The sequence below is a fragment of the Tinamus guttatus genome, unplaced genomic scaffold (assembly GCF_059628265.1).
Source record: "Tinamus guttatus ecotype Peru unplaced genomic scaffold, ASM5962826v1 Tinamus_guttatus_pri_ptg000470l, whole genome shotgun sequence".
Lineage (NCBI taxonomy): Eukaryota > Metazoa > Chordata > Aves > Tinamiformes > Tinamidae > Tinamus > Tinamus guttatus.
The window spans coordinates 346518-371713 of NW_028289004.1; the positions used below are offsets into that span (position 1 = coordinate 346518).

A 25196-nucleotide genomic window follows, 5' to 3' on the forward strand; every position below is an offset into this window, starting at 1 on the left:
TAGCTTAAGCTAGAATTTGCAGGATTAAAAAAAGAGGAAACTGGGTCAAATGCACATGGTATAAGCATCCAACTTCTTTAATGCTAAATTCATTTATGTCATATTTTGAAACCTGAAGGTGCAATTTTCTTTTTTGCTTGACCACTTTAGTAAGCCATAACTATTCCCTTCTGAATGATGTGGGGCAAACTCCAGGAGTCCTGCTGGGCCTCACAGTGCAGGGCTTGGGGACAACCTCAGGACATGTTTTTCCAGCAAGACCGGTGCCTTTTGGAGTAAAGACTATCCTGTTACTTCTGTAGGTCATTAGAATGATTGGGGAGCAGGACAACAGGTGACATGTTCTCTAGAGCAATGCCAAAGTTCAGGCCAATTCTCAATGGATGAATTTGTTGCAGTAGTCCACGTCAGGCTCACTTTAAGCCACTCACCACAAAAATTGGGGGTGCTGGAGGTGCACTGAGAAGGCCAAAGCAGCTGCCCAGTGCAGTGCTCTGCCCGCAGCGCCGCTGGCCATGGGTGCCCGCATGCCCTGGCCTGCCTGTTCCCAGGGCTTTGCCTCTCCGACCCTCCAGCTCGCTGCAGCAGCGCGCTCGGTGGCACTCGAGCTGTGCGAAGGTGCGGAGGTGACAGCGGAGGCCAAACGACTGGCGCGGAGGGGCAGGGAAAGTCACGCGGACGTTTCCGCCGAGCTCGGAAGCACGGCGCCCACAAGGCTCCCTGCACATGAACTTATCACCTTGAGCATTTGTGCTCAGCTGCTAATAACGTACGCAGCGGACTGAGCTCTTGTGTTGGCGTTAGATTGCGTTTTCAAATACTGCTGTTAGCCATAATTGCCAAAGCCCCTGCCAGTGCTCACATGAATGAAATAATAATCTGAAGTTCAGACTGCAAGAAAGTGAGGGTTTTATATTGTGCTGTCCATTTCTAAGAGATGGCGAGTGGCTTTATAAACAGAAATAATTAAACACTTGAGAAAGGATCTTAATTGCTTAATCTGTGCTTTTTTGGAATCTCTCTTACACCTGTAGGTATGATAGTGGCTCCCTATTTCAGCCTAAGTTGGGTTTTAATTCCTCTACTCCCTCTTTGGTGCTGTGAGTAGGGATTTGAGGTTTCATTTTGATTAAAGAGGGAGTTGATACTTTTTTATTTTTTTTAACATCTTGTGTATTTGAAGCCTCTCTGGAGCTGTATATAGCTAATACAACTGTTCTCAATATTTCCACCCACACATTTTTACTCTGATGTCACTGCTATCCTTAATGTCCTTTTATCCCTTTTTTTTTTCCAAACCATATAGACATTTTTAGTCTTGGTGTGTAAAATATGTAAATGGCTGAGCTGTAACGAAGCTCATAGTGGTCTTTGTGGCTTTTTAGAATATGCATGGGAATAAAAAGTGTTTAAATGTATTTACTTTCATAGCATTATTGTGGTAAAAAGGCATTTCTAAATTTAATATTGCATTTTTTCCTTTACAAATAATCAGCAGTGTAAGCAAGATGGGACTGTCTTGTGCCTCTCCCAGCGCAAGTGGGGACGCAGAATTTAACTGTGGCCTTGGGAAGGCTGGCCCACCAAAGGCTCCTGTCAGTCCCATTTCGTGTCTGTGCATTAGCCTCCTCCTACCTTTGTAGCTACTTCTGGAAGACTTCGTCTTTCCTGTAGCTTTGTCCTGTGATAGGCTCAGCCACTCTGTTTCTCAGTCCCCTTAAAATACATTAAATCAATGTGGTTGTTACCCTATGTCTGCTGTCTCAAACTGCAAGTCTGGATTATATTATGCTGAAGGGGCCTAAACTGGTCATTAGGGATTGTCTTTCTTCCCTTATTTCTCTTCCTTCCCCTAGAATATCCACATTGAGTAATGACACTCAAACACACAGAACAAAGCTAAAGCAAACTGATTTCTTTTTCACTCATTTAGACTTGTGTCTTTCTAGTTCTGTAGCGGAAGTTTTGTTTTCTGGGCTCCCTTCATCATGTCATATTTTTTCTGCAGTGACCTCTGATGTCTACATTATATACTGAAGCAAAAGACTGTAAGGTTAAACATTACAGGCAAAGAATCAAGTCTCAAGGATAAGTAGACCTTGTTTCTGAGGCTCTTTATTTTAACTAGAAATAGATTGCTTAGCTACAGCTTTGTCGCTGACTGGGTTCTTTGTTTTTTGTGATAATGTGGATTTTTAAAGGAATTAATTTTTCTCTTTTTAGAGAATGGTAAGTACCGAAGGAAGCCCTTTCAAAAAGGGTTTGCTCAATACCAGGTTTGGTTGCTTTTTAAAATGCTGAGTATTGTCTTGTCATTAGGAATTGTCTGGAAAAATATTTCTGGTTATGTGGCTATGTTTGTGAGTAAAAAATCTGTTTTTGTTGTTTGCTTTTTTTCCCGTCACTGTTTAGCTGCGAGGTCAGGCTGGCTGCCCCCACCACCACCTGCACTGCCCCCTCGACCATCCGTAACTCAGGTATGTGCAAAATTTTGGCACTTTGTTGAGTATTGCTCCATTATTGATATTCCTGTTGTGGTGGTGAAAACAAGTGAGCCTGGGCATCTTAGCTGCTCTCACTTCCGAGTTAACGCACACATGCAGTTTGCTCGGCAGGCCCATACCTGCCCTTTTCCGTTGGTCTGTCTAGTCAGCATGGTGCAATGTCAAATTACTGACTAATGAATTCTCTTTGGAGCAGAGTCAGCATGTGCCTGCTGGGCATAGGCAAGACTATAAATTAAAGGCCACTAAGGCTAGTCTGCTGATAGAGTTTGATGCCTGCAAGGCATGGGCTTGATACCAGCTTTTTGTTTCTCAAGCTTCCAATGCACAGAGGGCATCTGGTAAGGGAGCCATAGTTAGAAGAGTTTGTTTCCCCCATGGGTGTGAAAACTCACCCTGAAAGGAAGTGAATTCCATGTCATTGATGATATTAAGTTTAAATCCGTTGGTGACACGCTATTTTTTTAAGAGCTTTGCATTGCTGTAGCACAATTTAAATAAACATAATCATGAATATCTGTATTCACCTGCTGCTTTGTATTGCTGGAAATGATAGGGGCTGGATGTCTTGTTCTTGTTATGCTGTTGGCTTTGTTAGGTCATAGGCAGCAGTGCACTGCATATGTTATTTCCTTAGGGTGAGGTAGAAAAGGAGGACAAGTCCCCAGGGGAGCTAACAGCAGGTTGCACACACAGGCTTGTTGGGGCACCCTTATTGGGCTAGTCATCACTTGAGTTTGGGATCTGCTCTGAGAGTCTAATGCTAACATCTCTCGCTGCCCAGTGTTTATGGTAGAATTATTAAAAGACTTGTTGCCACCCACAGCTGCAAAAGAAAAATGGTCAAATGTGCTTGTTTCCTTTTTCCCCCCCAGTCCTGCTGAGTGAGGGTAGTTTTTTGTCTTGAGGCCTGGAGAGCTTTCTGGTAGAGCTTCCCTTCAGTCAGGACAGTGTTCACGCTGCTATTTGGTGCACCCATCCAGTTTTAGCTTTGTCTCATCTCCTCTCCTCGGAAGAGCAGCATTTCCCTGTGGCCTTCCTCTGATCCTGCACCTGCCTCCCATCCTGTCTGCCTACCAGCAGCTCCTGACCAAACCTGCACCGGCCGTTCTGCCTCTGCTGTAATTTGTGCCAGCTGTCCCAGCCACCCTGACTCCCTGTGCTGCAAGCCCTGTTACCCAGAGAAACAATAAATAACAGCCAGTCCCCATTCTTAGGAATAAGAGCATTGTTTTCAAGCAAGATTTTGCTAATTGTTTATTTTCTTGTCATGTGATAGATTTTCATTTCTTCACCAGGGCAGTGAGATTTTAATTTGTATATTCATACAGCAGTTTCCTTACCACGTAACAAATACTGAGCCAATGCTTAGCCTGCACTGAGTCCTGAGTACAGGACCTGTCTGAAATTATAAGTGCAATATTCTTGTGTGAAATTTTTGATACACTTCTTTCCGATATAAACTGTCTAGTCAGTATTGAATATATAGCCATTGATTTGCTTACATGTATTACTTACATTTTTTAAATTTACTTCTGATGATTTTTAAAGATACTTACATATTTTCCAAATTATTGTTCTGACTTCTTACAAAAATGTATATAAAAGCATTTCTTAAAACCATTTTACTTTACCTCTGTTACATTCTGTTTGTTTGGCTTTCAGATACTCCCTTCTGTGATGTAGGTAATCAGAAATAGGGTTGGATATGTGATGGGGTCATAATTCAGCTTAGCTGATCTTATGAATGGTACGTAAGGAGTAATGAGCATATGGATTACATTACTCCATTGGGGCCCTTGATTTAAAGAGCATGAAGAAATTGGAGAGGGGGATCTACTTTCAAAATAGAGGCAGGATCAGGAACTGAAGAAAAGCCATGATGCTGAAATTACACATTCAGCTTTTTCCTGTTTCAGGATTTCCCAAGTTCTTCTTAAATTTCTGTTTTAACTTCTTTTCAATCATGTTGTTTAAAATCCCTTTTATTACCTTAGCATTTTACAGTATGCCCACAGTTAAGTACTGTGAATGACAAGTGTAGCCTGGAAATGAAGTGAGCCCATGTATTTCAGGTGGCTGTGCACCATGTTAGTATGCTTGTGGTGTGATTGTTTTGGCTCAGCTCATGGAGGAGGGAAGAGAAGTCTTCCGCTGAAGACTACAGTTTTCTGTGAGCGACTGAGAAGCAGCTTGGACCTGTGGGCTCTTTAGAGTGAGATCAAAGGGTTCATTGGATGCAAAGAGCAAAGTGCATAGAGGTACCAGGGGATAAGTATTAAATTTCAGTATAGCAGAAGTCCTTCTGTGAGCGAGATCAATAGCAATACAGAAACAGCATCTTTACTGTAGTCCTTGGTTGCTGTTGTTTTTACTAACGTTTGTTTTGACCCTAAGGAAAACATTATTTTTCCTGTCAAACCATCCAAAGTAATCAAGCTCAACAAGTTACTGAAACACTGGTTATTCATAGCGTGCCAAACATTTCTAGTCATATCACAAAATCACTAAATCAGATCCGCATCCAAATCTGCTTCCATAATGCAGTTAGGTGAGTAACGGGGGAAAGGACTGGTTCATTGAATAAATGTAGCGTGAAGTGAAACATGGGGCTAATATATCTGTGGCCTGAACTCCAGGTCTGCTCTTCTCTGTTTCATTGTGTAACTGAGCCTCAGCCATAATTCAGTAGATAGACAGGCTTATTTTGGCAGGCTCAGTTCTTGGGATCTTGTGATGACTTATCCGCTCCATAGGGAACTAGCAGCTGGGCTGAGTTCTCTGGTCAGAGTTCCTGCTGCCAGCCCATGCCATTTTACATCACTGGGAGGTAGACATATTTACATGTGCAGATGCATCTTAAACTCTCATACTGGATTTTAAGGTTAATGGATGGACTTGGTGTTATTTTCATGATTGTCTTTAAAGAACTGTGGTGACTCCATGTCCTCAGGATTTTTCTCTGTTGAGAAAATCAACTTGTATTTAAGAATAATTTAGGAGAATGTCTTCTCCTTCTGACCATAAATATGTAATACAGTCTCAATTACTGCACAGAGTTGGGACCTGATAATGATTGGGACCTCTCTTCTTTGCTTCATGTGGCAGGCTACAGTTACAGATTTTAATTCTTCAAGAAAAAAAATGCCACAGATTTTAGTTTGTTTGGCCCTGCGGGTGATGTCATATAGAAAGGACAATTTGTAGCTCTTTGAAATATCTGCTGTGTATTGTCTGAGCCTGTAGAGAGATGAATTTAGTGTCTGGTCCTGTGCTACTAACTTAATGATAAATGGAAGTCATCAAGGAGAACTGAAATCACTGTGACTTCAAAACTTTGTGTTGCCACAGGGTTACATGGAAAGTCTATGTAACTTACAGACAGTAGGAATCATGATAGGAAGGCAGCAGTGTATATAGCTAATTTTCAGTGACACAAATTTCAGTCAGAAAAAAATTTTGGATGCACATGAATAACATTCCGTTGAATCTGAACTGGAACCAAACATGCGTGTGCACATCTCAAATAAGCCTCTGTTGTTTTTTTTTAAATGGAAACCAAAATAATACTTTATTGCTGTTGGCTTTTAAGCCCACAGAAGCCGTTTACCACAGCTGCTTACTGTGGGAGGCTGAGTAGCATATTTATGTTAACAGAATCATGGGTGATCGCTGAAGAGCAAATATAACTCTTCAGGATTTTATCCAGTGTCATCTCACTATCTGCAACATCCCGCAATAAGATCAATTTTCAGATATTTATATGCAACTATTTCTGTATCTTCCTGCCCAGTAATGATGATACATCTTCAGTCCTGCCTGTGCTATATGAGGGGATTGGAAAACAGTGGGACTGGAAGAAAACTCGTGTATCTTGCCTGAAAAAGAACTGTGATTCCTAGTCTCCTCTCCCACAGTCTAAACTTTAAGCCTGTTGGTTTTGTAAATTAACACTGATTTTGATTTTGTGAATTAACACTGATTTGTACTGGAGTTCATTTCTAGAGAGCACTTGGAAGGTAGTTTTCCCCTTGGGTCTATACTGGCAGTTTTGATGGGTGCTGAGAAAGTTGCATGTGGAGTCACAGTCTTCAAGAGAAACAGAGTAGATAGGCATTTGTGGACTTTATCCAACTGAAGTTATCTTGAGTGCAATGCAGTTCTAAAGATTAATATCTCACTATATTATATGAACTCACAGATGGATTGCCAGTTTAGTGACCATCATTGACATTAAAAAATATTGATTCCAAGAAATCCTGGAGCCTGTTGTGCTGAAGTCTCAAAGTGCTGTGAGGGGGGAAGGGTGGGTCATACCTCCCAGCTGGAGGCACCTGGGTTTGTTTGAAAGCTAAAATATTATTCTTTTTTAGCATATTGAATGTCCAGCACTCACAATGTTATTTGATACTTCCCGACTCTTTGAAGCTTTGTGACCATTCATCATTAGAAATTACGAGGGAAAACTGGGACCCAGTTCAAGAAATTGTCTCCATTAGCATGCTGCCCTGCTCTGCTTGAAGTATGGGGTGCGCTCAGGCTGTACTGGGACTAGGGAGTTAAACGTGCCCACGCTGATCTTGGCTCTGAGGCCAAGAAGGCCAGAACAGCTTGCAGCCTTATCCTTCTGGGATGGCCACAGGCAAAGGTGGAGCTGATCCCATCCCGTGTGCCCGCTCCTCGCTTTGCGCAGGAATGGTTGGAGAGTGCTGGTTGCTTCGGGCCTAGCGCAAGGCCATCCTGGCGGCGCGGGCGTTTGCGTTGCAGTTCCCAGGAAGGCCGCTCTCCTCTGCGCGGTTTGCTCCTGCAAACACAGCGCCAGCGCCTCAGCAGCGAAGAATTGGGCAGCCGCTGGGGCCAGCAAAGCCACGGAGGCAGCAGTGCTGTGCCCGGGCAGGAGGAAAACACGACGGCGTTTGGAGAGACCTTTGGGCAAAAACAGGGGATACCAGAATATCTTAACTGGGAGGCAAAGCCTCTGTGGGCTGTCTGGCCCTTGTCATCTACCGTCAATTGCCCAAGCACTATTTAAGACCACAGAAATAGTCCATCTTCTGTAATAGTCTTTCAAACAAGTTTTTGTAGACGAGGAGGGTGATTATTTTCATGTTTTATTACTATTCAGTCATTGCTAAATTGGAAATCCTGTCAAGGTTAGCTTGAGTGTGGAATTTTTCCCCCTTTTTTGGCCCAAGTCACGCACACCTGCTGGTCCCTCAGATGGATGTTGTGCTATGTTTTTACAAGCATTTGGGTAAAGCTTGAGAGATACAGAGAATGAGACAGGGTTTGCTTATCTCTTTTACAAAGGTTGTTTTGAGAAAGTGTTCTTCCAGCCTAGGTGGTTTCTTACACTGTAAAATTATATGAGGACATCGAAATGTTGGCAGGACATCTGGAGCTTTATGAGAATGAACTTTTTTGTTGTAGAAATTACTTTTTTTTTTCTTTTTTTTTCATATTTTTGCTTTTGGCAGCCTTCTGTTTACGTATATATGATGGTATTTTTCCAAACACCTTTTTTTTTTTTTTTATATTAAACCAAAGAAATACTTTTTTAGCTTGCGTTTACAACCACGGTATAAGATAAGGCGTTTTTCTAATAAACTCCACTGTTCTTGCTGTAGATTAACATATATTGTATAATCAGTGTATTAGACACTGAAGAAGTCTGTAATAAAACTGAAAGTCTTCTATAGTATAAAAGATTTTGCCATCTGCCACTTTAATATAGTACAAGTGGATTAGCCTCCTCTGTCATGAAAATTATATATTAAATCTAAAACAGCCAGACAAAATAAATTATGGTTTAAGAACTGATGGAAACTAGCACAGATAGAATTGAATTTGGGGAGTAGTTGATGGATGCCAGAAAATACGGTCTAAAGAGGTTTCTGGGAGGGCGGGATAAGGGCACATATCTTAATTAAATTATGTTGTAATAATTTTTGAATTTGGCTATATTAAAAAACCCAATGCCTGTATCTCTACGGAAGTGCATATACCCCTTTCTAGCTTATGTTAACCTGGTTTAGTGGAAATGAAGTATTGAAACAGATTGTTAATGCTTCTGGGTCCTGTTCTTTCCTTACAAATGGGCTAAACATTGCAGCAATTCATTTATATTTACTGCCTTTTTCCTAAACCTTATCACTAGCTCTCAGATAGCTCAGGAAAAGAAAGCTTATCAAAACTTCTGTGCTGCACAGTGCTGAGAAAGCAGTCAACACTCTAAGACCCTGGCACCTTGTTGCATTTGTATCCTCATGGGTTTTCTGTCTGTCTTATCATTTTTAGTTTCTCTAACAGGCAATGGAAAAGAATTGATGATTCAGTGTGGGATACACTAGACTCACAAAAACTGGAATTGAGACATCTTGACTTCTTAGAAATTGCCATTAGACACAAAAATATGAGTGTTTAGAAAGGAGAAAAATGCATCTTAAATGAATTTGTGTAGAGCTGATAAAAGATTGCAATAGGCACATCCTGAGCAATAAGCCTATTTATTATCCTATTTTTTCTTAGATATAAGCTGTTCTCAATACCTTTTGCAAATCTAAGCAGTGGCACTGTAAGTAATGATTATGGGCTATTTCAGTGAATGCACAGAGATAATTTAATTCCTATGAGTAGTGCCATTGACTAAAATGGGACTATTTCCATGTGTAAAGTTAACCATGGAGCATAAGTGTTGGCAAAACTGAATCCAGAATATACACTTTACCTCTTGCAAAAATGCTCTTTTGCAACAGAAATATGAAAGCTCTATGAAGACCTTCTGTAGTGTAAGATCAGTTAGGGTTTGTCTTGAAAAGTGGACATTAAATCTACATATAACTCGTCCCAAAAAAAGAAATATAAGTGAAGAACTAGTTGTAAAGTAAATCATTATCCTAGTCTTTCAAAAATCTGAGGCTTTCAAAGCACTTTGTGTATATGCTTTTAAAAAAGGTGCTATTAAGCATTGCCACATGGAGCAAGGAGGTTATGAATGGCTGGTCTAGGATCATACCATGAAATAACAAACATTTGCAATTCCTAATTCCTGCTCACCATGCTCTAACCATTAGCAACTGTCTGTCCTAATGCTCAGTACTGGCCTTAGCCTGCAGGTTGGTCGCTCCTCAGGCTATGGCCATCCTCAGAAGTTTTGTTGACTGGTTTTATCTTCTGTCTGGCAGAATGTGGAGGGTGTGACTATTTCTAGAAAATCTGAGTATCTAGTAAAGGAAAAAAGAACACTTATCAGTAGCTAGATTTTTGTCATAGTAAACAGTGAGGCTCTTCGGTCTTTGAAACAGGACATGGTGTTGCCATTTTCTGTGTCTGTTTACTGTTCTTTTCAAAATTAAGGTATTCTTGCACCTGTTCTGCAAACTGTCTTTTGTACTGCTCAGGGTGTTCTGAAACCCAAGCCACGTATTCATTTCTCTGCAAGTACAATTGGTGCAACCTCTGATGTGGATGCAGTGATTTACTCTTTTCCATGGGCACAAATTAGACTCTTCCATATACATACCTTTATACTATTAGCTATAACTGATTCTTCCTTTGGAAGATGATACTGTGTAAGCAGTATAAGCATAACAGGGGGGTTAGATTCTGAAGTTTTATAAACCAGTGTTTACTCTAACGGCAAGAAGTTTTCAAGATTAGAAAAACACCATTGTGCTGGAGGAAGTTTAGTTGCTGTGTTTCTGAATGAGAAATGAGTTGCTCAAAGACTGTACTAAGCATGCAATAAGGACAGTGCAGAAGGAGAATTAAATAAAGGGAATCCACCTTAATCAGATCATGCTTTCCTTATATGCCACTATAGTGCTCAGACAGAAATATTTTGGAGTAGATCTCACTCTACCCACAAGGAGAAGGCTACAGGGACTGTCTTTCACCCCCTGTATAAAGCAGATGGGAACAAAATCTGTGAAGAATTCCTCTCCCAGAAAAAGAAAAAGGAAAAGAAAAAAAAAGAAAAGGAAAGAAAAGGAGTCATATACCATTATCAATGCCATGTTATGCTAAGAATATTAGACTGATTCCTTCCCTGTAAAGGGATGCTTCAACCCTACTTCTTTGGAAGGTCCTCCATGTGTTTTCAGTAGTCAGGAAGGTAGGAGATATCACTTGCTAAGGAGAAAGTTCAGGCTCCCAAACCTCAAGATATTACAAGTGGAAATTTCCAATATCCCTTGGAAGGTTTCTTCCTTTAAAGTCTGTGTTTGGGGTAGTATGGGGAGACACCAGATTGTAAAAGCACTTATAAAGCCTCTAAAACCTGACCTGGATAGGTCTTCTTGTAGCTGTGTCAGAAAACCTTTTCATTAATACAGGCTGCAGTTCCACGTAAGACTTTTGCCTGGGTTAAATGATGCCAGTGCCAGAACAAAATGCACTGCTGCAGTACACAGGTTTTTCTGTATTTAGTCCTGCAGATCACTGATGCAGAGAGCAGGCTGCTCCAAAGAGCTGTGGCTCGCTCTGTGCCGGAGCTTGTGCCTGCCCACCCCCTGCATGGAGCACAGGTCCAGTCTGCAAGTGTGCACCTGAAGGCAGCTCTTCTTTTTAATTTATTTTTTTTTCACTCAAAAAGTACAGTCTTTGCAAGCAAAATACTCAGGAGTGGCCCACTCTGCGTGCCACTAGGTGGCACTTGAGGGACACGGCAGTCACTTGCTGGTCCTCGTTACACCTGGGCTGCCTCAGCAGGACTGGTGGGCATTTTGAGGGGAGAGAGGCTGTTACATGGAGCTGTTGGACTGCCCAGGCTGCTGAGCTCTGGACACCTGGTTGAGGTGGCACTTGCTGCCCTGGGACAGCAGCCAGCCCCGTGGCCCCAGCCAGAGCCTGCGGCTGCGAGAGCCCTGGAGCTGTTGCGGCTGTGAGGCTGCTGGCTGCATCTCCCCTCTCAGGATGGCCAGCAAGAAGTGCAGGCTGCACCCTACGCCCTGTGGATAACCCTACAGATGTAGCACGGTTAGAAAAGCAGGAGAGAAATCTCATCACCTGAGGCACGTTTTCCTCCTCTCCAGAGGAACTGCACTTGGGTTTAAAAGAAGATCCCAACTCAAACTTCTATGTACAGATTCAAAAGAAGATCCCAACTCAAACTTCTATATACAGATTCAACATCGTATAGTTGAAGAACAGCAGCAGCCTGACAGAACTCCTTGTGCCCTGCAGCTTTTTGCTGAGCTCTTACTGTTTTTGTTAGTAAAGAAGTGGAAGTATCATTCAAAAAGTCACTGCTTTTTTTTAAACATACCAACTTTAGTACATTCTTTTTCTTTCTTTCTTTTTTTTTTTTAAAAAAAGAACTTATGTTTAAGCACTGTGAAACTTGTGACTGCTAAACTACTTGATGAGTAAACAACAAGAGATTAGACTCCTCAGTGCAAAGCAGGTTTTTAATATGGCTAAAATTCTGGTCCCTCTAAAGTTTCAGTTTTACTTTCCAGTTTTTTTTTTTTAGCCACAAAATTTGTTCATATAGAAATGAGCCATTTTTGCGAAAAAATCATGATGGCAGGTTACCTATCTTCTGCCTCCCCTCTCCTTCCTTCCCCTCCTCCCCTGCTTGAGGAGCCACCTGATAGCTTCTCTACAGAAAATGGCTCTATTGAGTTTGCCATAGTATGCCTGGGACAAACAGATCCAAATCCTGGTGCCCTGCTTTAGCAGAAGGGCTGAACCATGTCCTAGTAATGCAAATTCCAAAGGTAGGGGAAGATTTGGAGGCAGGAAAAGAAAAGGATTTACACTCCATTTTCACTTTCCTCTTTGGCAGAGGTATTGGAGGCAGGGTGTCTTGTTTGCCTTAAGTGCAGACCCATGTTTTATGTCTTCACCTAGGTTCCTGTTTGAAACCTAGGAAGGAAGGAAGGAAGTCAATTATTAGGCTTCTTTTATGACTTGTATTTTTAGTAACTTTATTGCAGTTTTTGGTATATCTCATGCTTTCTCACTTCAGCCTTGCATACTTCAAAGACAGGGGCTTAGTCCAATGAATTTTCATCAGTTTCAGGAGATGATAAGGTGACAAGGTGCAACCGAGATCTTTCTGACTTTTATTCCTCACCCTGCCGAAGGCCTTAGTTTTTCCTCTGAGCACTTAGGCAAAAAGGGGGACTCTAGAAGATATCTTGGGCAGTAGGTCATTTATATTCATAGACGCGATTCCTAACATTTTACAGAAAAAAAAAAAAGCTTTTCTCTTGTTTTCCTATCACAATAAAAAAGAAAGAAAATAGTTCCATTAACAGTCTACAAAAGACATATGTCATCCATTCAGCTGCCACGTTGTATCTCTGTTTCCCTTGCCGTTGAATCATTAAGGTAACTTTTATGTGTAATGTTTCCTTTCGTTGACTTTATTACATGTGACTGCTGGTCATTTTCTGCTTATAGCAATGACTGATTTGTTGTTACAGACAGAGCAAGTATCCGAGGTTGAATTACATCCTCAGCTGACTAGACCCCCGTCCCAGGCAGAAGAAAACAGCTCAGCAAAGAAGGTGAGAGCTGCACATGTTGTTCCATTGTTGAGTGATTTGCCCTCATCAACAAATGTAGTTGTTTTAAAGCAATTAAACTGAGGGTTAGGGTTACATTTTTACATGTTTACCTTCTCTAGAGGTTAAGACACTAGAGAGAACTGGGATCATGTGTGACACCAGCTCAGATAAATCATTAAGAAAGCTCTTAGTGCATGCATCAATGTATGTGCTTTAAGAAGGGCAGCTTGCCATTTGTTTCGAATCAATAGGGACTCATGGAGCCAGAGGGAAGACAGAAAGAGAGTTTGATTGTGCTTGACCCCTGTTTCGCTGTAATTCTTCCAAATTGTGACACATTTCTTGCTTCGGGTTGTTAAAGATTCAGTTTTGATCCTATTTAAACACACCTGCTTGCTAGGGGTCAGAATCTGCTACTAAATGTGCATACAGCTTGAGAAAATTCTTCAAATGTTTGCTTAAGATGTAGAGTTTCTATCATGTTTGTGTATAAGCATAGAATTTGTATAAATTAATCACTAAAATTGCAAGGTCAGTCCTCACAGAACCTCTCTCACGGGTGGGATGATCTTTAGCAAGCATTTTCCTAGCTCTGTTCATGTTGTCCCTGCCTTTTCCCACAGATTTTTGTAGAGGGCAACTGGAGATTGCCCCCAGCCCCTATGGCAGCCAAGGAACATCTACAAAAGCTCAGGCAAGAAGTGTTGGCAGGTGCCCTATCTAGCATATACCCTGCCCTGGGAGCATCAGTACACTTCTTGTTCTAACAGGAGGGCACAGGCAAATGCCCCAGGCTAATTTTTCTGTGTATGGTAGGGCTTTGCAGGCTGCATCTCCCTCCAGGTGTGTTCACCACCACCACCTTCAAACTGAGCCTCATATATTCCTTGCTCCACTTTGAACCCCTCCTGGGAAAATTAAATTCTTGTGGTCACTCTGCTTCATAGTCACTGTCTTCCCAGCTCACTCCCTAAAATAAAGAGAAGACACAGTCTGTGAGGCCCAGGTTGCAGGTTGAGGGTGATGGGCTATTTTAATTTTAAAAAGTAAAAATTCTTCTTACTGTTAAAGACATGAAAATCCAACACTTTTTTTTTTAACTATGAGTCAGACTATCTCTTCAATGTGAACTGTCAGAGAAAATACTGATCTTCTACACATTCAACATATTAATTTTCTGTGGATAATTTAACACACATGTTTTTTAATACTAGTTTCAGTGCTGCTTCATGTAAGAGAGTAGGGAAGAGAAAGAAGAGAATCTATGCCAGAGTGAGGCATTTTGGAAATATATTGGGGTGCAGGTGATTGATTATTGATTCTTACCAAATAGGAGCAATTAAAAATAAATCTTATTTTGGTTTAAATGCTTTTGAGCTAGCTAGGGACGAGCATATGCGTTTGTACATAGAGCAATACAGTCCAGCTTTGAGGGGTCCATAATCCAGATGAAGACTGAAAAAAATAGTATAATTCATTAGGGCATTGCAGGAATTACTGTTTCTTTGAACAAAGTCAAAAAAAAAAAAAAGTCAAGAGGCCTTTACCAAATTTGAATTTAGCTCTGTACTTCCTAAAATTATGAAATCTTAGGTTGGACATCAGCTATTTCTGTGTCTTCCCAGGCCTAGTGACTGGACACCTCCAGCCTGACTTAACCTTGCTCTGCTTGTCCCTTCCAGGAGGCTGTGCTCGCTCAGCCGCCCTCCAAACCTGTCCGCAGGAAGTTCCGCACGGAGACACAAGCGCTGGAGAACCCCGAGCTTTCCCCCACCATAAATGTGACTTCTTCCTTGCCAGCGGTTAAGCCTCACCTTCCAGTCCAAAAGTAAAAAACCATACCTAGCATGTCAACCTGTATCATGAGCTCTGGTGTAACTGGGGTTGCTTTGTGCAATTCTTGTGCATAGTACTTCTGGTTTTGCAAATTCATCATGAGATATAGGCATCTCAGATCTAGATATGTCCACCCAGATACACACCAAGTCTGTACTGACTGTAAGGTGATGATATTTCATTGGTGGCCTCTTCAAAAGGTACTGATTTCTCACACCTCTCTACCTAGTAAATATGTCTGACGACCAAGCCTTGTTGTTGAGCCAACATGTCTAGCAAAGACCTCTTTTTCACCTTGCATCAGTCTTTTGGAATTTTGCTCATTGATTTTCACATATTTAACCAGTTAAATGCACAGGAAATAGAGTCATGAAATGCTCCAGTTTGGTCATATCCTTGTGGTATTTCTCCATAGAAAGGAATGCTAGAAATGAGCTCTCCATTGATGGGGAGTGAGCCATAAACCTCATGTGATAGCCCCACAATTGCCAAGTGTAGTATGTTATTTTACTGTTGTAACTGTTGAAGCTGTCACAAACAAAATTTTCTAGGTATTTCAGCATCTCTTTGTTTAATAGCCTTGTGGAAGGGGCTATACTGATGAAACAGTAAGTGAAGGCACTTGAAGGCCTATAAGGCCTGTGTGTGTCCCGCAACTGAAACAGTGTGCAAACACATTATGGCTTGCCTTCACTCAAAGCCTTTCAAAGATGTCTAGCTCAATCTGAAATAAAACCATACTGCTTAAATCAGTCAAACGATTCTTGGCAAACTCTATCAGTAGCCTCAATCTATGCGGCATAATTGGAGATTAGACTAAATAATAGGACTCCTAGGATGCCCTTAAAGTGCTATTTTGTGCTTTGGGATTGCTTATTCCGTAGTGATTCAAGGAGAGATAACAGCATCTGTTAACTTCTCAACTTAATCCTGTCTTGTCTACATTTTTCCTAAAATGTTTAAATGATGGTGGGGATATAACTCTGTTTCTTTCTTCTTTTCTTTTTTCTTTCCCATCTATCATTATTACTCTGGAGCCTGTGGAGAGTGGTTTGAAGCAAAACAGTTAAGCAGAAAAATAGCAGTTTGCTGGAAGATAATAACATAAAGACCAGCCTATTCTAAGAAATGGAGGTTCTGTTGCAAAGATCACCACAATCAGCTCTGTTTAGAAAAAGAACTAACAGGGACTGTGTACCACTATCGAGTTATTTAAGTAAGGCATCTGTTTTAGACTGTGTTGTCATTAAAGACTTGTTGATGCCTCCTGTAAAACTTAAAAATAGTCTATTTGGAAGGAAGCTTGCTTATTCAGCCGGTGTTTTGTATTTTCTTTCCTTCTTCCTATTGTTAACCCTTGTTTATTGGAGTAAGCTGGTCCTTATGTACTGATTTGTCTCTTTTTCTACCTGTTTGCTGAATCGTAATTTGCTCCAAGCCACTTATCATGAACTATAGAGTAATAATAACAGGAAAAAAATCTTTCTTTAAGCAGTGAAAGATGAGAGGGATGTCCATAATTCATCTACCTTTTTCTATTTATGACATCAGATGGTTTCGTGGAAATGACTGCTTTGAAAAAAGAAAGATTATTTTTTCAAGCGGTAGAAACAGCTGTGCCCTGAAAAATCTAAGACGATATTTTCATGCAGATGTCCTTATTTTCCAAATAAAATTATTTTTATATTTCTGTTAACCACTCATGAATCATTAAACTCTGCTGTTTGAAAAGAGCTAAAGCAAAGATTCTGCACTAAGTACTATGTAAGGATTATTCTTAGGATGAATCAGATTCTAGTGCTTTTAAAATAATTGAGATAGCCTAGAATGTTTTCGTCATTCAGCTTAACAAGTATAGCCATTTTACTTTCAAGCAGTCCACCTCATTCAGCCATCTGATTTCACCGTTACATTTTTTGTTCCCTTGATTTGTAGTTTGTACCTTGTCCTTGAAGTATAGTCTAGTGTGTATAGAGATGGAGAATGTATGGTTTGGTCTTTTGGCATCAGCTGCTATTGAGGCTCCTAATTGAAATGTTTTGTATTTATCTGTCTGGCAGACAGTCTTCCAAGCAGAAAAGGGCTATTCAGACTGCCATACGAAAAAACAAAGAAGCCAATGCTGTGCTAGCCAGGTTGAACAGTGAGCTCCAGCAGCAGCTGAAGGTAAGGAATGCATTAAAAAAACACAATGGCAAAGCCAGGTTGCAATCAATTTTGTGTCACCTCTAGCAGAGAATCTTGTTAATTTTCCGGATTAAACCTACTGCATTATTCCCTGTTCTCCGGAGAGAATAGCTAACATTACATATGGGTAGAATGAGACTTTCTGGAAAGGTCCTGTGTGTATATAGGCTACCATCACATTATCTCTTGCGAGTTAGAGTAATTTTATGCTTCTAAAAGCTTAGATAACGTGATCGTATCACCCAGGGCAAACTCGAGCTACTCGAGGAGAGCTTTTATTGTTTTTCTGATCCCTTTTGCTACATGCACATGGGTTCCAGGAGTCTGGCATTCAGTATACAACAGTCTGGCTGAACCATGGTTTACTTGAACATCTAAGAACAATTCTTAATGTTGCCATCTGGCTTGTATTTTAAAGTGTTCTCAAGGAGCTGCTTTGTTATACATTTGAGCATTGTTTTATTTTGTTTTCTTTTTTTTTTCCTGTAGTCCCAATGCAAAGGTAGTACACACCTTAACTTCTTGTCTCCTGCAGCTTTTTTTTCCCTTGAATGTTATGAACATACTGGTATGGAAAAAGAGGTGAACTCATGCTGCAGGGTTCTTTCTAGGGCTACTGACATCAGTCAGCAATCACACATTATTATTGGGGGTTAGCAACTAAATGTGTAGCAGTCCACAACACTTCCAGTTCTGAATGGCCTGAAAATGGGACACTGTGACCAGAACTGACATTCTCCTGTCCTACTTAAACGTACAACAGTTTACATTGAGCTAGTCTCCCTTTAACTTTCTTCTGCATATCCCTCTCTGTCATGAGAAATTTCTATTCTGTATTACTCCTAGTTTTCTATCTCAGTCTGTATCTTTGATGTCCCCAATTAAACTTTTTTTTTTCAGTCAAGATGAAAGTCTGATTCCATGCGCAACTTTGCTTTAATGTAATTTCTGAATTGATTTTTCAAGGCTGTCCCTAGAGTGATGCAGGTTAGATGCTCTGTACAGAAATCATAGCAAAATATAGAACAGTGATTGGAATAAGCATGGGGAGAAAGCTTTTGATGACAGCACATTACAGTATATTTTGCTCAGATTATCTACACTCCTGTCTTCTTCCATACACTACCTTGAGTTCACTTACATTCCCAAACCATCTTGAATTAGCCCAACATTGTTAGCTGTATTTTACAGCAGGGCGAAGGAGGCACAGAAAGATTGAGAGATATGCACACAAGATATGTTCACACAAGAGCAGAAAACTGAAGTTGTCTTTCACATCATATTGCTGGAGATTTTCTGGTGGAATGGTGCCTTGCTGCTTTTAGGGAAAGCAGAAGGCTTCATGGCAACACCTCACCCTCAGTGAACTTGCCCTGAAACATGGGCAACTTTCCAGTGGAGCCCTGCCTGCTCTTCTGAGCACACAGACCATGCCTGGGCATCCAGGATAGGGCTCTGAGCCTGCCCAGAAAAGGGTATTAGTGATATAAGGAGTCACTGTCAGCCCTAGTCCCCCTGTGGACCAGGGAGCCTTTTGACAGGAGGCCAAGGAAAGACGGGTGCTTCTCTGCACAGGGGCAGTCTAGAGGTTAGGAGAGAGGCTTTCTTGGGGTCACAGAAGGTCCTGAAGGCCTTAGCAGTTTCCAGTAGAGACCAAGGTTCTTACTGCCACAATTGTTAATAGAAGTGGATTGGAAACCCTATTTCATTTTAGCAAGGCTAAGTCTTGTAATTTCCAAACTGGAAGAGTTTTGTTCCATGAACAAAAATATTTGCAAAGCAGTTCTAAAGGAAATGTGCTTTCAAAAATAGCATGGTTTTCTTGGGGTAAAAATCCCTTCACCGCATCCCAAGCTATGCTGCTGTCCAGTCCAGTAGATTGCTACTCCTCTCTGTTACCACATGAGCAATTTAACCTCTGTATTGCACAAATATGGAAAAAAAGAGACAGCAGACGGTTATGAAGAGCAACTGTCTGGTATTTGTACCATGCTTTGAGACTACAAGGAGTGTTACATCCTTGTAACAAGGAGGAGTTTCATTCCTACTAGGAGTTTCTAGTAACTGCTGTTGGTTTAGCAGACAGCTCTTCACCGATGTGGGGAGATGCACGGGTGTCACAGAAGTCACTGTGCCTCTCTCTGTGCTCCAGGAAGTCCACAAGGAACGAATTGCCTTGGAAACACAGCTGGAGCAGCTACGTCCTGTAACAGTCTTATGACCTTCAGCGTGTTATTCAGTGGAAGTGAGAGAAGACTCGCACCAAGAGTCTTGAAACAAGACAAGCACAGCACAACTGGGTAAAGTTTTCGCCGAGGTGACAGCAGTGGGGAAAAATAGGTTATTGGGTCTCTTTTGTGCCCTACTTTGCATGTTGACCTTCGCAGACAAAGCAGGTACAGAAAATAAATATCAAGCTGTAGGATATTTCTGAGCAGGGGATTGTTTATCCTCTTCTCACCCTCTTCCCAGTCTAACATGTAAATGCAGTTTACCACTGTAATGAATAGCCTAAGAGAATTTTATTTATGTAAAGAATCCTGATTTATATGCATTCTTGAAGCACCTCTTGCCGCAATTATTGAGGTACGTAATTGCAAAATTCTTGTTTAAAACTCATTCTCTGAGATGACTTCCTGGATGTTACTTATTCCTATAGGAGTATATTAGGCAGAGTATCTATGAGTTTAAAATAAAACCAAGAATAAAACCTACTGGACATACAGAGTCTTTATCCACAATCATATGTCAGATAATTATTTTCTTAATACTGTATATTATTTAGTCACAAATGTATTTTAATGTTAGAGGAACTGTATTTTATAAGTAACAAATCGTATGAAAGAGCAGTAAAACATGTAAAAAATGATTATTTTGGAAATTACAAAAAAATCTGTTTTGAGAGGCTATAACCGCTATCACTAGTGTTTGATCACTTGCTTGCAACTGCTAGTGTCTTTATAAACTGTTAGCATGTTTGAGATCATTGGCTTATTGCCTTCTTGTTTGTTTTTAAATCAACAGTGTAGTTCTACTAAGAGTTAAAAATGCATTCTGCTTAGCACTTTTGTAAAAACTATTCTATGTATGTTTGTATTAGTCTGCTTTCTTGTGTTAATAGCTGCTGAATTGTCTTAAGCATGTCTACATGAACTGTATTTCCAAAAGAAATGAGATTACACAAGTGCTATATATGAGGTTATAAAATGCTGTGATGGAAATTGCCTCCTACAGCAAGCTATCATTAAGGTTCCTCTTCACCTCACTGGAGGTGCTACTGATGGGATGAAGCTGCTAATGCCCATCTATTTTGTAAATGAAGAAGCAAAGCTTAATCTTATCCTGGGCCTGATGAAAAGCCAACAAAATTCCATAGGAATTTTTGCATGGATGCAGTGCTCATGAGATTTAGGTCTCAGTTCTAGCAGTGGAAGCCAGCCAGCTGATGTTGTTGAATTTCTTGGGCCAATACTCATGTCAGACAACGTCGTATGTACTGATGTCAGCCCTGCTGCCTTCATGGGTAGGATGTGTGCTTCTTTGCAAGGGAATGCTACTTGCCTGTTGGCTACCATAAGCATGACCCTAGGTGTGTTCCATATCCTGTTGTTCAGTGACCTGGCTTCAAACAGGCTTTCAAAGAAATGTGCATCACTTTTCTTCCATTCCCAAGATGATGCTTTCTCGCTGTAGCTACAGGACCTTGGGGCAGGGAGAAAGGAGAAACTGAAGAAGTTTTGCTCAGAAATAGATGAGGATGACATCAACATAAATACCTAAAAAGGTGACTAAACAGACTACTTTTGCTGAAACGATGTGTGATACGGATCCAGAAATTCAAAGCTGGAAAAAAAAAACAAGCTTTTGCACAATTGTTACTGAAAGTCTATTTTTGTAACTGCTTTTTGTAACATACTGCTTTTAATTCAGCTAAATACCACTGTGTCAACAATAATAGCCATTTCTTTGGATTTGGGACTTCTTGTGTGACTGTTCCATAGCTTGAGGAGGATGGTCATTCGTGGTCCGTGCAAAATACTCAAAATGAAAACTTTCCCTGTGAGCTGCAAAAGAACTGGTATCTTATTGCTATTAGTGGCAGTGTTCAGAAATTAACATCCTTTATTTTTATGCTTGTAACACCGAATGATTACTGAGATTTTAAGAAAGTTAAATCCTCCTTGCCCACTTTTTAGCTCTCACACTGTCATTTGGTTAAAAATAGCTAGTTGATAGGAAATAATCATGTGGCACCTTTGTTTTTTCCTTTATCTATGGTTTTGGAGGAAAGTTTTTCAACAATTACAAAGAAATGTGTAAGTTGCATTTTGAAGGCCGTTGACATTAGGAACCTCCTCCATTTATTTCACCTGGATCAGTCACTGAAGAGATTCTTTTCAAAGGAAGAGTTGAAAAGTCCATTTCAGATAGCTTTTTTGTTGTTGTTGTCTAGCTTGTAAAGTACAATTATACTCCATTCACTGTAAATTAGGATACCTGGATAACCATCAGTGCAGTATTTACTCAGTTATTACCCTACCAAAGGAGTTAATAAATTTTAATTAGTTTATCTATCACTGAGGTTACATCTTTAGGAGTGCAATCTAATGCTCTACTCAGCTTCAAGGCCTGGAATATTAACTGATCTTGTATTCTGCTTGGTGTGGCATTGGCTATGATGATGATATACTGCTTTATATCAGATTTCAGTGTATATACAGGAAGCAAAATATTCAAGGAAAAATGGTAATATGTTACATATATGATGCATGAAATTATTTTCCTGTAGGTCTCAGTATTTCAGAAGTCATTGTATTCCAGGTACAAAGTGACTCTTGTTTTAGGGGGCTTTTATCATTTTGAGAGGGTGTAATTAAATTAACAGACACTGCTTCTGGCAGCCAGCTGCTTCTATTAATATACCTTGGCTGATCCAAATTCATATCCAAGTGCAGTACCACCAAATTTTACAAGAAATACTTTTCTGTTGGAAAAACAGGGGCTTGTAAATGTATGCTTATATTTCTTTCTTTTGATCATGCATTTCTTGTTGGACTCCATCATGTTACATCACACCTAACACCCTTCTATGAAATATTTGTTTCAATACATGGTAATTCACAGATGAAAAAGGAAAATGTTCAACTAAGTGTTGTGATTTTTGCCTCCGTAGATCAAGCTATAATAATTGAGCCTTTAAATATAAATAATGACTTGGTATTAAGCAAGGTGAATAGTTTCCATTTCTGAAACATCAGTTTAAACAAACTGTCTGTTATCAGGAGCAACTCTTAATAGTTAGGAGGAGGATGTTGACCACTAAATTAATACTGGGGTGCAGTGGAAATAGTATCATCTCTTTCCAGAGAGCTTTCATGTGGCTGACATAGCAAAAATGTCAGTTGTTGGTGGATATAGCCCTGTTAACAGTATGTTGACAAATATCCTTTTAACTCAAAAGATTATCTCCAAACTATTTTTATGCTGTGCTGCTGGGAATTCTTTTGCAATATCAGGGAGAAGAACTTGTTCAACTGTCATCCAGATATTAAGAGTGTGATGCTATCAGGGCTACCCAGCACAAGAAGAGGATGGTTTGTGTTGTAAAACAACCCCGAAGGGATGACTGGCACTCAGAGCTCTTCACAGAAAGCTTTTAGGATTGACATAATATGGAAATTACCTTTCCCTGGTGCTGCTGCCTGTATGAGCTGCTTTTTCCCTAGCTGAGCTGCCAGCCTGGGAGAAAGGGTTGGTAAAAGTTCCTAGCCTGAGTATCAGGACGGTCAGTTTTCCACACTACCATCAACTCTTTAGCCTTCAGCACACACAGTCCTTCACAAGAAAATACATAGTGTTATGAAAGTCTGAAGGAAAAGAGGTCCTAGTGAAGTCACATATTTTTTGACTGAAGCGAAGAAAATTTTTTCAGGGAAATAAAACACAAATTATGTACTACCCATAAGAAAAAAAAATGTATGTTTAAGCTGTGTTTAGTTATCTTCATGATAATGTGCTATGAACATATGCATTATGTTTTACTCTGATATTGTTTTTTTTATATGAAAAGTGGTATTGCAAGCATTATCCTTCTTAATCTAAAAAAATACCTTGAGGCTACTAATATTTGAATTTTAACTTCTAAAGTAGATAGAGAGTTTTAAGCAATTTGTTTTCACAGCTGCAGAATGTCCATGTATGTGATATGAAACTGGGTGCTACATTAAAATAAAAGTATCCAGTAACTTCATACTGCCTTGCTTTTGTGCTTTATTTAGGATGCCGGTTGTACAGATCCAATAGAAGAACAGAAATTGTGACTTGTTACAGAAGAAATAAAGGGTAGCGAAGGCTGAAGTTCAACTGCAAAAGGTGAAATCACTTACACCGAGGTTGTGTACACCACTTACACTGGGACTGTGCACATTCAAGCATAGGAACAGGCTGCCCAGCATAGTGGTGGAGTCACCGTCCTTGGCAGTGTACAAGAAACGTGTAGATGAGACACTTTAGGGACAGGGTTTAGCAGACATGGTGTGGAGGGGCTTATGGTTGGACTCAGTGATCTTGAAGGTCTTTTCCAACCATAATGATTCCAGGATTTTATGTATGTATGCAAGAGAGACTAAGAGAGAATTATTTAAAGTGACATCATGTCCTCTTGCATTTCGGTTGAGTTGAGACTTCATCTTTACTTCGTCAGGAATCAATCCTGACTTTCATGATTGCACCTTTTCCAGCGTTAAGGGGATAAACATGAAGAAATAGTTATTCTAGAGGGTAATCTGGGGTTGCCCGAACACGAGCAGTGAGAGAAGTCAAGTAAGTCCCCACCAGCACCCCCTCATAATCATGGCATTTTCTCTGCCAGCCTGCCAGCAGAATCTGTTGGATACTAAGGAGAGAGGGATGGTCTGTCACCTGTGAGAGTTAAAATTCAACTGGAAAAAGTAGAGTGTATCTGAAGATCTGTTCTTATGTGCAGGGAGCTGAAGGAAACAGTGTATTTCTTCTACTCTTCAACTACTGCAATTTTTTAAGAATTATGTCACAGCTATTCAAAGAGCAGGTCTTTAAAATAAGAAATAATTAGTGATAAATTAATTCTTACAACATTAAGCCATGACAAGGGATGTTTTATTGGCCTAAAAGTATGTCTCTGGTGCACGTGAGGCACAAAGCCAAGGCCCTAAAAACTTGTAAATATACTGTAGGGAGCTATTCTGCATTGGCAGCAGGATAGATTTAGATGACTCTTCCATTCTTAATTTTTAAAATTATATGGTACTCTGGGGTGCCTTCATGCAATTCTAGATTGGCTCTCCATGTTTAAATGTCCATATTTCCAATAATCTGTGTTAAAGAATAAAAATTGCACCTTCCTGCTCTAGAAAAAATAGTTCTTAGTGGAAAAGGGGACAGAAGAAAATAAAGAATAAAGAAGCTTCAAAATATCTTTTTGTCCTTCCATTGTCCTAAGATAGAGCTGATTTACAAGTTTTTTTATACATATATATATATATATAGCAGTTTCTGCTGGTAGAATTCTACTCATTCCCTTTTATTTTTCTTGAAATATAGACTCTCAACTCCCCAGCATTTCCTCAGCACACTTTGTTTGGGACATGTCTGGAAGCAGTGAAAATAGCTGCATCCCAGCTGTTTTATCCCGGTAGTGCTCTATGATAAATGCCAGATCTGTATTCCTGGTGAAATCCTGAATTGGTTTACATTTATTGATTGCTAACTTAAATAGCACGAGCTAGGATGACTGTCTTATCTGAGGACATTTTGAGCATGCTTTGTGCATCAGAAATGTGATGGGACAGACAAGATCAAGGCTGTGTATTGCATCTAGTTTTTTTTTGAAGGAAAAAAAGACTTTTTTTTTTCATTTCTTGTCCTTGGTTTATATAAGGACCTCGTTCATGCTTGTGCTGGATATAGCAGCTGGCAGGTGCAAACACAATTTCACACTGCCACACGGGCCTCCACCAGGACATCCTCATCCTACGTAGAAGAGCAGTAGTGGAGTAGAGAGTGTTATCAGGCCCCAGGACAACAAATAACCTTCAGCATCTGGCAAGGAGAAAAATAGGAAAATAAAGCACTATATCAGCTCTCCAGTACTGACAGGACCAAGATGGAGAGAAAA

The 25196-nt window shown here is 40.3% G+C and overlaps 1 protein-coding gene across 1 annotated transcript in view; it reads left to right on the plus strand.

The window, feature by feature from the left end:
* The window catches only part of REPS2 (RALBP1 associated Eps domain containing 2), a 91193-nt gene extending 71348 nt beyond the window's left edge, over positions 1–19845 (plus strand). Inside the window, exons 14-18 of the mRNA XM_088532766.1 lie at positions 2413–2477; positions 12935–13018; positions 14701–14846; positions 16915–17020; positions 19194–19845. Coding sequence (XP_088388892.1) covers positions 2413–2477; positions 12935–13018; positions 14701–14846; positions 16915–17020; positions 19194–19262 — 470 coding nt within the window. The 3' untranslated portion in view covers positions 19263–19845. The remainder of the gene's footprint in view (positions 1–2412; positions 2478–12934; positions 13019–14700; positions 14847–16914; positions 17021–19193) is intronic.
* Positions 19846–25196: the final 5351 nt, after the last annotated feature.